We start from the raw sequence: 16928 nt of genomic DNA, 5'->3' as shown, positions 1-16928 counted from the left end.
TCCCATTGACTTTAATGACAGAACATGATAGCACCAAGAGATGCCCTAAAGGGTCTCCTACCCTCCAGACATAGTCTGTCTTACTTCAGTTGTGGAGAAGCAATTCAATTTCCCCTGGTTATCTCAATCTATCACCGCCCCTAACACTGTTATTCCTTTCTTAGCCTGTGTTTAAGATCATTAGAAGCCCAAAGTGGCCAGGGGGAAAGATTGACTTCCTGTCCAATGGAATGTTTACTGTGGCTCCTAGTAGGAGCACTCCCTGCTCTGGTACCAAAACTTCTAATCCAGCAGGATTTAAGGTCACAGGAATAGGAAACAAAAAAATCCCCTGGTACAAGTGATAGTAAGTGGAACTATTCCCCTTTCTACCCTTTGGTTCCTGATCTGTGGATTCTGCCTATGGGAAAAAGCATACACGTATTTATCATTGAGTCAAAGCATATACTGCCTTCTGGAGAACCCTGCTGTCACCTATTTGGGCTGTAGCTGTCTTTTAAAGATGGAACTAGACCTTTCCATCTTTCTATCAGGCCAGCTGCTTCAGGATGGTGGGGAGCATGGTAAGGCCTGTGGATTCCATGATTTGGGGTCCATTGTCACACTCTCTGGCTATGAAGTGAGTTCCTTGATCAGAAACAATAATGTGTGGGGTACCACACATTACATCAGTAAATCAGGCATTGTGTAAGTCCATGGAAGGTGGTTTTGGCAGAAGTATTAGATATAGGAAAGGCAAATCCATAACCAGAATAACTATCTACTCAAGGACAAAATGTTGTACTGTCCATGGAGCACATGGTTCAACATAGTCAACCTGCCATCAAGTCACTGTCTGGTCATCCAGGGAATGGTGCCATATCCGGGGGGTGGAAGGCTTCCCTTGGTCTGGATTTTCAGATTGGTCATGCTCAGCCTGGACCACAGATACTGGTATAGAATTAGGACCTAAAAGATACAAAGTGCCAAAAAACAAGAAATAGCCTGGAAAACAATGGTAAAATGTGTTAGTACCAGCCAAAGTTTCAACACTTTGAGTTTGAATTCAGGAATTTGCTGGCATTTGCTTTCTCCATAGGTTTTCCTCAGTGGGTCAGTATTGTTGGCCAGGTATGGAAAAGCTGACGCAGGCCTTTCACTGCCCTTTAGACATGGCTGTGAACATTCCCATGACAATCTGCAGTGATTACAGATGGATGAGCATGAATTTCATATGAAGGTTGGAGAGGTCAGCACATGTGCTAAATAAGAAGTCCTGATGTGACAGGCTCTGCCCTCCAATTGCAAACAAGCCTTCTGGATTTTTAATTAAAATGTGCTGTGTTTGCCACCTTTGCTTTCCCTACCAGGAATTAGCTCATGGCTAAAATAACACCTGTTACTTCTTTGGCTGTGTGTGTAAGTTTCTAATATTTTTGTTTGACATATTTTAATTGAACTTTAATTTATGCAATTATATATTTGTAGAAATTTCACAAAGTTATAGATTCATAAAAATTCAGAGACCCTGTGTGCTATTTATATGATTTCCCCCAATTCTGCAAAATTGTGATTGAAGTCACAACCAGAATACTAACATTTAACACTCATAGTCAAGACAGCACTCTCCAGCTACCACACATGGCCCCGCCTCACTCCTCTCCATCCCCTCACTCACTGGTCCATCTCTGCCATCACTCAGGAGTGACATAATAGACGCATGCAGCTTGTTTTCACTTTCCATAATTTCTTGGTGATTCATCTGATTGCTGTGTGTATTGTATGCTGTTCCTTTTCATTGGTCAGAAGTAACATAAAACTTACTTACCAGGCTGTATTTTTCCATTATTTGAAAAGTCTTAATCTAAGAAGTTTTTCTTGTTTATATATTCACTTTGGGCAGACAACCCTCAGGACACTCTTAGTTCCCCGTTTCTCCTCCCCTTTTTCCTTACATTTGCCAGGAAAGTGTTCCACCTTTGAGCCACATCTCCCGCCCATCGTTACTTTATAAACTTGTATATAAGTAACCATCATAAGGAATGGACTTTAGTGTCTTCTAAGAAAAAAATTTCTGTATGCAAATAGATTTTGTTGCTTTATTCCCCTTGTATTCCAAGAACTAGAAGTGAGACCCAGAGGGAGAATTCTCGTGTCTTCCCCAGGCAGGAATTGGGTGCACACACTTGCAATGCTGTCACTGTGTGCCCACCCTCACGCTGGGCCTGTGGAAAGAAGGAAGGAGAAGATTGCTGGGCTCTGTTGTTGTGCAGCAATGGAGTGGGCTCACGCTTCACACCAGCATCACAGTTTCTCTGTGCACTGAGTCAGCTGTTTTCAGTGCTTTAAGTTCCCACCCCAGTGAGGGAAAGAGGAGAGACTTCCGATTTTAAAGCAAAGGAAACTGTCAGCAGGAAAAAATATTTGCCAGATATAATTGTGAGAAGGTATTAATATCTAAAATTATAAAGAACTACAGAAATTAAACACAGGCACACAATAAACATGTGGTGCTGATGAATTGAACAACCAGTTCTCAGAAGAAGAACTACAAACAAATGGCCAATACATACTTGTAAAAGTGTTTGCTGTCCTTAGTCATCAGGGAAATACAAACTATGCTGGGACTCCAACTCACTGCATTCAGAGTGGCTGTCGTCATGGAAACAAATGATAACAAGTGCTGGCAAGGATATGGGTAAAGAGGAAGGCCTCGTCACTGTGGGGGGGGGGGGTAGATTGCTGCAACTACTATAGAAATCATTGTGAAGACTTCAGAAACCACAAGTAGAACTTACATATGATTCAGCTCTGCCACTCCTGGACATATGGCCAAAGGACTCTTCCCGATGTGACTACAGACATACCTTCATTTCCATCTTCATTGCTTCCCTATTCACAGTAGCAAAGAGATGGAATCAGCCTATATGTCTATCAACTAATTAAATGGAAAATGAAAATGTGGTATGTGTGTTCATCATCCATAAAGAAATTGAGTCTGCAGGAAAATGGGTAGAAAACACTGTGTTAGAACAGATAGCCCTGTTCAGGACGACAGTGTGCACCTGTTCTCACTCATGTGCAGCTCCTAAGCTCTGTATGTGATTATGTGTCTGGGAGTGAGCGTGGATAGAGGCCGAGTGGGGGGACGAGCTGTAAGTAAGGGGAATGGGGAGAAAATGGAACACGTGAGATGACAGGGAAAGGGAAGTACATGGCATGGGAAGGGAGATGGGAGTAGGGAGGGAAGAGGAGTGGGGGAAACAACCAGACTGAGCAGGTGTGAAAGTGCCCTAAGGCACCTTTGACTGACTTGGGGAGACAGCCGAGTTAGGAAAGTGCCTGTCCACTTGCCCAGAAGCCGAGGTCCTGAGTTGGATGCCCAGAACCCATATTTACAAAACAAAGACTAGGTATGGCAGTGTGCACTTGTAATCCCAGCACTGGGCAGGCAGAAAGAACATCCCTGCAGCTCACTGTCAGCCGTGCAGCTAAATGAGGAGCTCAGGTTCTGTGACAGACCCTGCCTCCAAAATATGGCTTTGTCTAAAAACAACAAAAAAAAGGAAAGAAGGAAAAGAAGGAATGAGGGACGAAGAGAGGGAGGGAGGGAGGGAAGGAAGGAAGGAAGGAAGGAAGGAAGGAAGGAAGGAAGGAAGGAAGGAAGGAAGGAAGGAAGGAAGGAAAAAATGAGGGAACTGAGGAAGACAGTCAACACAAACCTCTGGCCTCCACTCATACATGTCTATTAAAACATAAAATAAAAAAAAATAAAATGCCAAGAATAAAATCATGAGTAATAAATATAACTCTAGGAATAGACCCTGAAGTATAATCTAATGAGCATAGGTTCTTATACCAAGGGGCAATGAAGGAGAATAAAAGAAGAAAATACATAATTTAATCACAGATTTTTTAATTAGATATAATAGCTATACATAGAAAGCCAGTAATAGTCAAAAGTTAACTATACTATTAATATCAGTGTTCATGTTGTTAGTAAGTAGTCACTGTTTTGTTTTTCAGTTGAAAAACAAATGACATGCACAAGAAGTAACTGTAACCATTTTTCAATTACACAGTTGGCATATTACCATGATGTTTTAAGTAGATACATTAAAAAGAAATAATGAAATAAGGACAATAAGAAGAAGGAATGAGGATGAATGCTTAGAGGTTTACACACACACAGCAGATTTGGTGCCTGTCCTATAATTCTGTAAGTCTTGTCATTTTGTCAGTGGGAAGTACGAACTGAGAATTCTTTTTTATAACTATCTCATAACTTTCTCTATAACTTTAGACATAATTTCCATGTTTGTTTGAAAAGTATGTATATTTTAACTGTTTTTCATATAATGATTATCCTTAAGTATTAATGTAAATGTTAATAAATAAAAATCTGCTGACTCTGCATGGCGGGCCATTCCTGTAATGCAATCACAACCCTCACAAGGCTGAAGTGGAAAGATTTCTATGGGTTCAAAGCCAACCTAGGTATAAAACCTTTTCCTCAAAAAATGCAAAAAGAAATGTGAAGGAGAGGCCAAACTTGAAGGACATGCTGAGGTCTTGGCCCAGTTTGTAATCCACGGTTTTAGAGGATGAATGTTCTAACGGGTGTTCAGATGTGTGGTTAGTGCTCTTTTTCTTAACAGGCAATCTTAAGAGAAATAAAAATCAGGATTTCTGACTGACATCTTCAGTGGAATTTAATTAGGGTATAAATAACTGTGTTATTCAATATAATTTTGTGAATATTCTGATTATAACTAGGACATGTACTCTGCTCCAACTAAAAATCATTTCATCTTTTAACCCTGTATCTTTTGTAAATGCACATTCCAAATTATGATAATATAGAAAACAGAAATTCTTTCTGCTCCAATGTAGACATTTATTTATAATATCTTTATTCCGCATCTATTCTGTGCCAGATTTTATAATTAGACCACTATGAGTACAGAGGTGGCCTGTGAGAATAACAAGCCTCCATTTCTATTTGTTATAGTCTATCAGTTGATATGGTGCAGAATAGAGGAGAAGGAATCCTGTAGTACTTTGTGTGTGTGTTTGGGCACCACAAGGTTTGATTCAGTTCTGCACCAGGTTACCTCCAGTTTGAAGGGCAGGGTGTGACAGTCAGGTCAGCCTGCTTTCAACCTCTTCCCCCAAGTGACTGTGTGTCTAGCAAGTTGTTGGTATCACCAAAACAGTTTTGCTTGAGTTTTTAACTTATAAAATGGGATGCTGTGGAGACTAATAGAGAAGTTGGTGCAGCTTCTTATGCAGTGCCTGGAGCCCAGGAATGTGTAGTATGGAGGAGAAATGGGGGGATCTCTACTACTTCTAAGCTTTGCCCCCCAACCTATAAATAAAGTTGTTCTCTAAGACTCCCAGTGTCCCTTTATGTTAGAAATCTGAGACTTTGTGTGTAATGACAGGTTACCACTAACAAATTCACACCTGACCTCATAACTGGTCAGAGTCCAGCTTTGGGTGCTCTAAGAATATTGTAGAAAAGTATCTTAGGGCTGTGTGTATAAGGGGTATATGAAACAAACATTTTAAGTTTGATTTGCTTCTCTCCCAAAGTTGCCTCATTTATTTGCATCAATATTGAAAAATCTGAACTCTCAATTACTTCTGGTCCCAAAGAAGTCTAGGTAAAATGTACTTAACCAGCAATTCCAAAAACAAGTGTATTTCCAGAAGTATATCCAAAACTGGTCTGATTTTTCTTTTGAGATATCTTCATGACAAAGCGGTTTACCTGATTTCTTTATAAAGCTCTATTTTCAAAATCACACTACGTATTTTTAAAAAGGAAAATTCAAAATAAAATATAATCTGAACTCAGTTTTCTTTTCATATTTCAGAAGCTAAAAGTGTGGATCTGTCTTAGCCCCTTGTTCTTTGCTTCGGTTAGGAAATGAAGGGAGGAATCCTGGGGCCAGCAGCTCAGGCAGGTGGTGCAGGAGGTGCATCGGTCACTGCTGCCTTAATAGAGGGCTTTTGTGACCCTGGCTTTTATCCTTGTGAATCCTGGGTTTAGTCTGTTTCCTTATCCGTTATTTTGCCCTCCTTAACTGGCAAAGAACTTTAGCATATGGGGCACTATAGAAAAACCTAGATGTTAGAGTTATTTAAATATAGAATTTTAGGCTTATATAATACAGATTTTCCATTTTATACTTATGAATATAATCTACAGATTATAAAATCAAGTGTTAAAATGATTCTTTGAACATATACGATGTTTTTACCAAAGTTATAAAAGTGCAGAACTTTACTACCTTGAACTGAGTTGTTAGTTGCCAACGTGCTTTGAGTTATCCGCAGGATGGAAAGCAGGGAAGAGAAAGTAAGCAGTGTCTTGGGTTCTCTGTAAACTTCATGGTAATCATGAGTGTTGATGAGTTGAGTGAACATAGAATAGCAAACAAGAACTCTGATTGCAGTGACCAAAATGAAATTCAGTTATAGTAAACAAGGACATTTGCTCCTAGGCAAGTAAAAGTACACATTCCCGAGATTCAAGGCTGTCCCACTGTAGTGGATTCAGACCAACGTTCTATCATCTCATCTCACACTTGTATTGTCATCAAGCATTCTTCCACGGCCCATAAGCCAGAACCAAACCAGCGAACTCCATAGAGATGTACTTCCCACAAAATGATGTGTGTGTGTGTGTGTGTGTGTGTGTGTGTGTGTGTGTGTGTGTGTGTGTGTACACACACTCAACCTTGGGTTAGGTATTCCTAACATGTTATTTCAAATATTTTTATGTTTGTTAACTTTAAAATGCGTCTTCAGGGCAATCCATAGCATCTTATAAATGATCTGTGACTTGCAAGTGACCAAAACAGATATTGTTCATCTGTAAGCATTATCACTTATAATCACTATTTCCTTCAAATGAAAGTAAACTTTGAATTTCAAAGAATTAATTAATAATGAAGCATATGGTGAATTGTGCCTACTGCCTACTTTTTGTACCTTACCTTGGCCATGTGTAACTTGCATGAATAATGTATTCAGATCTGCTTGTTATCAAATATTTGTCATGCTACCTTACAAATTAAGGTATTTAAACTTGACATATAGTATTTGAAAGGTAATAATGTCATATGAAATATTTAAAGTCTTAGTTTTGAGTAAAAAAAGTAATGCTGTTGAACACAAAATAGGGCTGTTTGTTGCCTTTAATGATAACTTTTATGATTTATAAATCTTGTATTACCAGAGTTAGAGGACCATTCCCTCATCCATACAAAATACTGTCAAACAACACACCCGTAGCTCCAGGTTCATAATGTTTTATCTCAGTTTGTTCTTTCCTGTAAAAGTCATCCTTTCAGTTTAAAGTCCTGACATATAGATTTTCTCTCTTCAGAAAACCATGTGTGGAAAGCAGAGCAGCTGCAGAATGCCAGGCCCTCCCCCAGTGAAGGTTCCTCTGCCGCAGCTGTTCTCAGCCTTTAGCACAGTTCCTCGTATGACCCCCAACCTTAAAATTATTGCATTGCTACTTCACAACTGTGATTTTCCTATTGTTATTAATTGTAATGTAAATATTCTGTTTTCCAATGGTCTTAGGCCACCCCTGGGATAGGGTCATTTCTCTGTCCCTACCCCAAACAGGTTGTGACCCACAAGTTGAGAACCACTGTCCTAGAGGCTCCTAAATGGACTTTGCTGTTTCTTCCTTTTAGTTTACAGGGACCAGGAGGTGGAGTCAGGAGCAAGTAAGCTTATATATAGTAAATCCTAGTGAATGTGGCTCTTAGGGAAGGATGGCAGTGGAGCTTTGGAGACATGACTCTTTGATACCAGGATTAGGTCTACATTCATGGCTCAGGGCCAGCCAGGGCTACATAATGAACCAAAAGAAACTTAGAGATTGCCTTCCATTTTGCAGGGAATAGGGAATAGCTGCAGACAGAAGGACACTGTGCAAAGTTCACTGTTTGCTTTTTCTACAGCTTACTTCTTTTAGCTGCTCATGTATTAAGAGAACTATTGGCCAAGCCTCGTCTTCAGACAGTGGGACCCTTACCCCAAACACCCTTCGTTGCTATAAGCATCCCATCAGTGTCTATATAGGCAATAGTTCACAAAGCTTCACAAATGGAAGGTGACGATGTCAGCATAGGAGAAAACTTCATACTGAGGACGAACTCTTGTAGCTTTTGTGTTAAATATTTGCTCCCTTTAATTTGTATTGATAGTTCTGTAATTCTGACCTTGACAACCAGTGCTGTGTTTTCTCACCTAAGGGAAAACTGAGTTTTCCCATTACTCTAATGGTTATATACACAGTTATAGATTTGCTTCGCATTTGACCTTTTCATCATGTGTACTCCCCAGCACTTAAAATAGATGGATAAAATATGAATTGTTCATGTCAGCCTAAAACTAAGCATGTAAATTCCTGAGCACAGTGCACTTTAGTGCAAGCAGCCCAAATGTGTGTGTGTGTGTGTGTGTGTGTGTGTGTGTGTGTGTGTGTGTGTATAGTTTTGCTACAGGGTGTGGAAAGTATTACCATTTTATAAAATAAATTTAAATTTTTCACAGCTATTTGAGAAAAAATAGGTGTAACTATCTTGGCAAATCTAACTCTAGATAATCTGTAAGATTAAGATAAAATCTAAATGTCCTTCTTGAGTGTATCCAGAATGTGATGAGTTGAAGCATCACAGGTCTCAGTGCCACTGCTGAGAACTACCTTAGCTATTCAGAAATCCCAGCTAACAATGCCCTAAGAATGATGTTTGAGAATGCTCTTTGTTCCCTCTAGCAGCCTCCTGGCTAGCAATTAGGGATGAAATTCATGAAGACATCACATGTCTTCCTCTATCTGTAGTGTTACATAGTTTGCTTCAGCTTCCAGGTTAGAACCCACACACTTCATGTCACATGCATCACACCTCACAGAACCCATGTAAACAGGGAGACCTGCTTTGCTTATATGTCACTTTGGTTAACTTTGTGCTTGGAGGGTGCCTCGTTAAAGCAATGGACGAGAAGGAACACGCCCTTTTCTCCCTTTTCATATTAAGAAAGTGAGACCAGAGGATCCTATGAGAAGTAAAGCATGAAGAGAACCCAGAAAGCACAGATGACACTGAGGAACTGTAACCACAAGTTTCTGGCTTACCTCTGCAAAGCATCCTCCTGCAGGCTGGTGACTGACATGAGTGAAATCGTACAATACAGGAGAGGCTAAGTCATGTGGTGCTGACTGGCATGGATTAAATGATACAGTTCCCAGTGTACAAGAAATGATTTCTGTATTAAAAAGCTGAAAAGCAAAATAAATAAATAAATAAATAAATAAAGCTGAAAAGCTAGTGACAACTGTAATTGTATCATTGGTTCTCAAGTCCTAGACAGGATCCATCCTAAGAAGATCCAGTCTTGCAGGGTCAGTCTTGGACTACTAGGAAGGGGCACTTTATAGAACTAGCCTGAAGTCTGTATGAGGTCTAGCTTGACTCCTGTAGACTCGTTAGTCACGGCATGACTAACGCCATGGAGGAAATGGACCATGGAGTGGATGATATCCTCTAGAACCACAGAGGAAATGAACCATGGAGTGGATGATGTCCTCTAGAACCACGGAGGAGACGGACCATGGAGTGGATGGTGTCCTCTAAAGCCATGGAGGAAACGGACCATGGAGTGGATGATGTCCTCTCGAACCACGGAGGAAACGGACCACGGAGTGGATGATGTCCTCTAGAGCCATGGAGGAGACGGACCACGGAGTGGATGATGTCCTCTAGAGCCACGGAGGAGATGGACCATGGAGTGGTTGATGTCCTCTAGAGCTTTGGAGTGGCAGAGCTGCTTTAGAGGCCTCAGGGCATCCTGGTCACCATTCCAAAGGGAACATATTCGAGTTCTCTTAAACCTTTGAACTCAAGAAGAAGGTCCCCACCATAAACTAAACACTACTGGGGCGGAAGCCAAGAAGGAAAGCCTTGTTTAGAAAAGAAAGTTTACCGATTTGATACCTTTGGCTCCTATTAGATGTCTAGCTACAGATGATTTGTCAACTTTCTAGGTAATCACACAACTAAATTGAAAGGCTGGGGTATGTGGGAATGAGTCAGAGTTAAGGTAACTTTCATGGTAGGTAACTAAAGACAACTGAGATATATTTTTCCCTGGTTTATCATTAAGTTATCTCACATGACTTTCTCTGAGTTGTGCTATTAGTGAGGTGGAATGAAGTTTGGCTCTGGAACTCAAGAGGGACTTTGAGAATTTCATATATTTATGGCATTTGAGATCTATAAAACAAATACTGACTAGATTGCAAGAATAAGTAGAATACATTTTTAGCTTTCAGGTATTTTCTATCAAGATAAGTAAATTCTTAGAAAAACGTTAAGATAATTTTGTGGTAGAATAGCTTTTTATAGAGAGTATGTTTCTTTCAGTAAAAGATGATGAGTGTGACTCAGATGCAGAAAATGAGCAAAACCATGACCCTAATGTGGAAGAGTTCCTGCACCAACAAGACACGGCCATCATTTACCCTGAGGCGCCCGATGAGGACCAGCGGCAGGGCACACCAGAAGCCAGTGGTCAAGACGAAAATGGTGAGGACAGCTTAGCACGCTGTTTCTTTCTCAAGTTAAAGGTTGTTATTTCTGTTACTCTATTGCAGGCACATATTTCTGCTAAAGGGAACACTATGAGAACCAAAAAGTCATGGGTGCTCAAGAGAATCAGTACAGCGTTGAGTTGTTGGCTGCTCTTGGATGCACACCAGGCACTGACTCACCAGGTGTTGACCTGCTATCAGGCAGCTTCTTCAGTGCTTATATCACCTCCCATTGAAATAGAAGCTGCTGGCAGAATTGAGGAGGAATTTGACCCATTCTGTCCTTTGATTGTTTTGTTTGTTTGTTAATATTCTTTTAGCAAGTGAAATAGGGTGGTCCAGCTGAGAGCACCCAAAGTGGAGCAGTAGTTCTCGGGGTGTGCTTTAGTCCACATCAGTATGGATTCTCAGGGAGTAAAGCGGGGTGAAAGGCCAATTCAGAATATATTCAGAACTCCTAATCAGAGACAGGCTGCCAATCTGCCCTTCCAAGAATAATAACCAAATGCTAATCACATGTAAGTGTTCCTGTATAAGTGCTGTGATGTCATATTTGTACCAAGAATAAGAAGGGTCTTACAATTTTCCAGGATTCATCGAGTGTTAATTTCCTAAATTTTTCTTCAGTTTTCTGGAGTTCTCCATTGAGTGGATAGATATAACTTAATATTCAAACAATCAACTTTGAACTTTTTTGAGGAAATTGAGAAAATATGGCATGAAAAAAGAAAACAGGGAGTTGAGACGTAGCTCAGTTGGTAGATCACTTGCCTAGCATGCACCAAGCCTTGAGTTCAGTCCTTAGCATGAAATAAGCCAAGTGTAGTGGCACACACCTGCAATGCCACACTTAGGAGATGGAGGCAGGGAGATCAGAAATTCAGGGCCGTCCTTAACTGCATTGTAAGCTGGAGGCCAACCCAAGCTACATGAGTCAACCTGAGCTACATGAGAGCTTATCTAAAAACAATGAAGAAAGAAGATGTTATAGTCACGTGTAAAGACTTGTATCTTTTGTTGAATCAAGAGTCAACTGTATCTTTGTTAAATGACAATCGACTCTAAGAAAAGAGCAGAGCAAGAAGCAAGTGTGGTAGTGTACACATGGAACCCCAGTATGAGGGCAGCTGAGCTAAGGGTATCATGAGCTCAAAGCCCGATTGTATAAGATCCTATCTGGGGGCAGGAGTGATGACAAAAAAATGTATGATTCAGGCTAGAATGGACAGAATTTCCTGTAATGAAATCTGTGATAAAGGAAGTAAACGTAGGGTCTGCTCCTCTACCTTGCTAAGCAGGTATATTTGAAGAAGGTAAATGTCAACTCAAGGATCTCTGTAATTCAGTTGAATAACTAGTGCTTTGTGCTCTGTTAAGGCACTCAGAGAACCCATGGTCCCTCTTGTTGTAATACTGAAAGACTCCACTCTTTCTGTTTTCAATTCCTGACTGTTTGTTTCTAATATGTTTGCATTTCAGTCCAAGATGCAGGAGGTTATAATAGAAATGAAAGAGAAACAGAAAAAAAGTTAAACCTATTTAAATATATGTAAAACTTTTATATAACAAATAATTTGAAAAAAGCCCCAATGAAAGAAAAACACAAATATACAGATTTGTTCCATAAATAATAAATCAGGCTAGTATGTTCATCCTTATGAACCTTGTTGTTGCCAGTAAACCTGGTAAAAGGTCAGGGGTGGGGGGCTAACTACTCTGAATTAGTAAAGTATTTGAATTATAGAGTATGTATATAAACAACCATATATATATATGTGTGTGTGTATGTATATATATATACATATATATGTGTGTGTGTGTGTGTGTGTGTGTGTGTGTGTATTTGAATTATAGAGTATGTGTAGCCAGTTGCTGCAAGGAAGCGGGCTACTTGTTCATCCCAGCCGCCCAGCCAGCTTAGCTCCCAAATAACCACACAGAAACTGTATTAATTAAATCACTGCTTGGTCCCTTAGCTCTAACTTCTTATTGGCTAACTCTTACATCTGAGTTTAACCCATTTCTATTAATCTATCACCACGTGGCAGTGGCTTACCGGCTAAGTTTCAACAGCATGTCTTAACTGTGGCAGTAGATCTATGGTGTCTCTCTGACTCTGCTTTTTTCCTCCCAGAATTCAGTTCTGTCTTTTCCGCCTACCTAAGTTCTGCCCTATCAGGCCAAGGCAGTTTCTTTATTCATTAACCAGTATAAGCAACGCACAGAGGGGATTCCCACATCAAGTATGTATATAAACCACTGTGATTTAATGAGAGCAGTGACCATGTCATACCAGAAGACAGCATTTGACAGCACGCCTTCCTGTCTGCACTGAGTACATTCCTCAGTCTTCCTCTCCACACTGTTCCATGCACTTCAGGAGGCTTGATATTAATGTACTGTTTTGGGTTGAGCATGTAACAGTCACTTATTCTCAGCACTTTGACTGGTTGTGAGTCTCTGCATTTTACTGCTGCTTGCCACAAAAAGCAGCTTTTCCAGCAAAGGTTGAAAACAGCCCTAATTGGTGATATAGGCAGAAATACTCAGAAGGCTGCTTGACAGCCCATTTAGCAAAGTAGTGATGGTGGGTTCCCATCTGGTACCAATGACCTCCCCAACCACAGGCTTTGACCAGCTTATCAGTATTAGGCATGAATTCCCTCCTATGGATAAGGCCTCGGAAAACTATTGATTATCCCCAAAACAGCCATGCCACTATTTCTCCAGTGGGCACATTGTTCCAGACCATTCAGTATTATAATGTGTAGGTTCTACCAGGGGGTGAGTTGATTGACAGACAGCTTTCCCTCTCTAGTGACCCCTACATAGTAGCACCTTCCAGAACTATAATAGCTAGCTAGCCTGCAGGAAGTTTCCCAGTAAGTTTGAGATTGATTTTCGTATGTCCTGAAACCAAAGTGTGTGGTGTCTTCAGGAATAGGGTTTTACCATCTAATTCTGTTGAGCAAACAAGAATAATGGCAATAACATGTATTTGGGGCTCCTGAGGTCTCCCAGACCAGTCAACACCTAGCGCTATGGTTCATTTAATGTCCATGTCTTCTGAGGAAGCATTGTCCACCTGTGCAGACTACCCCCATTCAGACTCTTTTTATAAATTATTTTTTTCACAAGACTTTTTCATATATCCATAGTTTTGATTAACCCACCCTTGTTCCTTCATTCTGTGATTCTTAAAACACCTTCACATTTACTTTTTATTGTTTTTGCTAGTGACCAAAAAGAATAAGTCCATATGTTTAAGGGAATCCAATACACTGGTTTAAGAAAATAACTTGCTATCCAAATAGCATGAACAGCCCATGAACGATTTGCTTAATGATTGTACAGATGAATCATGAAGACAAACTGTAGCACATAGTGAGTGTGCATAGCTCCCTGGCACAGGGGGAAGAGCAGTTTGGTTAATGGAACCATGGGACATTGCCATGCCAGCAAACACCAAGAGCAGCAGATCTTACCTTTTGATGTTACCATTTCTAGAATCAGTCAAATTCACTGGGCATCCTGGCAAGGGAGAGGTCCAAAAATGCTAGTTTCCCATTGTCTTGTGCAAAATAAAATATGGCTTTCTCCAAAAGAAGAGTCTGCACTAGAATGGTGCCTAACTAAACTCTCTGGATCAAGTGGCCTTGTTAGCTAGCAGTTACAGATGCCATAGTGAACTTAGGAGCTCTGGTTATTTGATTTTTACTCATATATTTGTAGATATTTCAACATACTTGACTAATCATTTAAAGTTCAGGTTTCAATCTCTCATCTGTAGAGTTGTCTTAAAGTAAGACAATTAGTTTATATGGACTCACTCCAGTAAAGTAGTATGTGTGTATGAAGCATCTGAAGATTATAAACTACCTTAAGTTGCCTATTTTCTATAAAGAATTTAAAATTGAAGAAAATAGAGAGTATATTTACAGTAAGGTGTCACTTATGAACTAACTTCTTTTTTTTTAAAGTTTATTAAATTATAAAAGTTTCCATTTCCGCCCCTCCTCCGAACACCCTCCCACTTCCCCCACTCCCTCTCCTCCTCCCTCTCCATCCCTAAGAGTAGTCAGGGTTTCCTGCCCTGTGGGAAGTTCAAGTTCCTCCCCGCTCCCTCCAGGTCCAGGAAGGTGAGCATCCAAACAGACTGGATTCCAAAAAGCCAGTACATGCAAACGAAACAAGTCCCAGTGCCATTGTCAATGGCTTCTCAGACAGCCCCCATGTCAGCCACATTCAGAGAATCCGGTTTGATCACATGCTCATTCAGTCCCAGTCCAGCGGGCCTTGGTGAGCTCTCCTTAGATCAGTGCCCTTGTATCAGTGGGTGAACACACCCCTCGCGGTCCTGACTTCCTTGTTCATGTTCTCCCTCCTTCTGCTCCTCATTTGGACCTTGGGGTCTCAGTCCAGTGCTCCAATGTGGGTCTCTGTCTCGATCTCCATCTATCGTCGGATGAAGGTTCCCTCTGATCCTGACTTCCTTGCTCACATTCTCCCTCCTTCTGCTTCTCATTTGGACCTAGGGAGTTAAGTCCTGTGTTCCAATGTGGGTCTCTGTCTCTATCTCCATCCATCACCTGATGAAGGTTCTATGGTGATATGCAAAATATTCATCAGTATGGTTATGGGCCAAGGCCAGTTCAGGCACCCTCTCCTCTGCTGCCCAGGGAACAATCTGGGGACCTCTCCTTGGACCTGGGAACTCCTCTAGAATCAAGTCTCTTGCAAACCCTAAAATGGCTCCCTTAGTTGAGATATATATGTCCCTGTTCCCATATCCATCCTTCCTCCCTCCCCCCATCCCATTCTCCCAAGCTATCCCCCATCCTCCCCTTCTCCTTTCTCTCTAACCATCTCCCCTTACTTCCACCCCCCACTCCCCGTGCATCCAAGTTTGCCTGGCAATCTTGTGTACTTCCAATATCCAGGAGGATAACTATATGATTTTCTTCAGGTTCACCTTCTTATTTAGCTTCTCTAGGATCACGAATTATATTTCTTCAGTTAACCAAACACCAAAAAGGGAAAGAATTAGGGTTCTGAGACAGGGGATTTGAAGGCTGTGGTTGAATGCTAAGTTAATCATTTGCTTGCTGTATAACTTTTAAGCAACTTAACCTGTGTTTATTGTCATTCTTTTTCTTTCATAAGTGGCAATACCTGTCCACTGTTTGAGGGCAGATGTAACGGGAGCAGCACCGCTGCTGTGTGGCCCAGGTGGGTGGGAGCTGAACATATTCCTTGGATGCTTTAAGTTACAGCATCTCCTCCCATCACAGGAACACCAGACGCATTCTCCCAGTTGCTCACCTGCCCATATTGTGATAGAGGCTACAAGCGCTTTACCTCTCTGAAAGAACACATTAAGTACCGCCATGAGAAGAATGAAGACAGCTTCAGCTGTTCTCTGTGCAGTTACACCTTTGCATACAGGACCCAGCTGGAACGCCACATGACATCACACAAGTCAGGAAGAGAGCAAGTAAGTGAAAGAAGCAGAGCGGCCACCTCCCCACACTCAGGGAGCTTTGGGAAAGGAGGCCTGTGGGTACTCCCAGGGCATGCGCGGAGGCTGCCTTGTGTGCAGTCTTACAGAGATGAGAGGGTGGTTAGTGAGTGTTCTTCTCAGGGAAGGGCCTTGTCATCCTAATTTGTTTTGTGTAAACCATAACAAGTATCCCTCCGAGTCTGAGAGACTCCAGGCTGTGTTCTATCAACATGTTTTGTGTAGGAAAATAAATATTGGTCTTTAAACCACATGACTTCAGCACTGAATAAATCAAGCGGAGGCTGCAATTTTTTGATTTTTTTCCTGGAGGTAGTGACTACACTAAGTATAAAGTACTAAGTTTGTCTGCAGTAGTCAGGGAAGCTGCATCTCCATACAATTTGAGAACTTTAAGCCTGAAGACTCAACTTTGATGGCTTAGTCTAATTCTGTCACCATGTATGTTTTCTAGAAGTATAAACTGAGTGTTTTAACTATAAATTACACTTAAAGTGTGGGCTTTATATTCAAGATGAAAATCAAAGGATCTTTAGTAATTGTTCTTTCTTTACACTGTCCTGGTTGGGAACTGTCAGCTACCATCAAGCAAGCTACTACCCATTTGGCATTAACTTTACAAGCCAAGTAACAGTGTAACAGGATGCTGGGGCACAGATCTGAATTTCAGCACATGTCAGCTCATTTCGGAGAACTCTGTATAGGGAGGGACCTTATAGAAGTCATTGTCCCACAGAGTCTTTGTGCCTTTGCTAAGCTGATGGATAACCTCTGTTAAAAAAAAAAAGTCAACAGGAAAAGAAGAAACAGTCA

At 41.0% G+C, this 16928-nt stretch overlaps 1 protein-coding gene across 6 annotated transcripts in view; it reads left to right on the top strand.

Annotated features, from left to right (window-relative positions):
• The window catches only part of Zeb1 (zinc finger E-box binding homeobox 1), a 167087-nt gene that overhangs the window by 135981 nt on the left and 14178 nt on the right, over positions 1–16928 (top strand). For 5 of the 6 annotated variants that reach the window (XM_085698931.2, XM_085698926.2, XM_085698929.2 and 2 more), the window contains 2 exons: positions 10431–10592; positions 15889–16091. In XM_085698931.2, the coding sequence (XP_085555057.1) occupies positions 10431–10592; positions 15889–16091 (365 nt within the window). The remainder of the gene's footprint in view (positions 1–10430; positions 10593–15888; positions 16092–16928) is intronic. The other variant, XM_085698928.2, reaches the window with a different exon arrangement.

This window comes from Myodes glareolus, chromosome 14, assembly GCF_982192425.1.
Source record: "Myodes glareolus chromosome 14, mMyoGla1.1, whole genome shotgun sequence".
NCBI lineage: Eukaryota > Metazoa > Chordata > Mammalia > Rodentia > Cricetidae > Myodes > Myodes glareolus.
The sequence above is the reverse complement of the archived record's forward strand: the minus strand, read 5'-3'. Positions and strand labels throughout refer to the sequence as shown.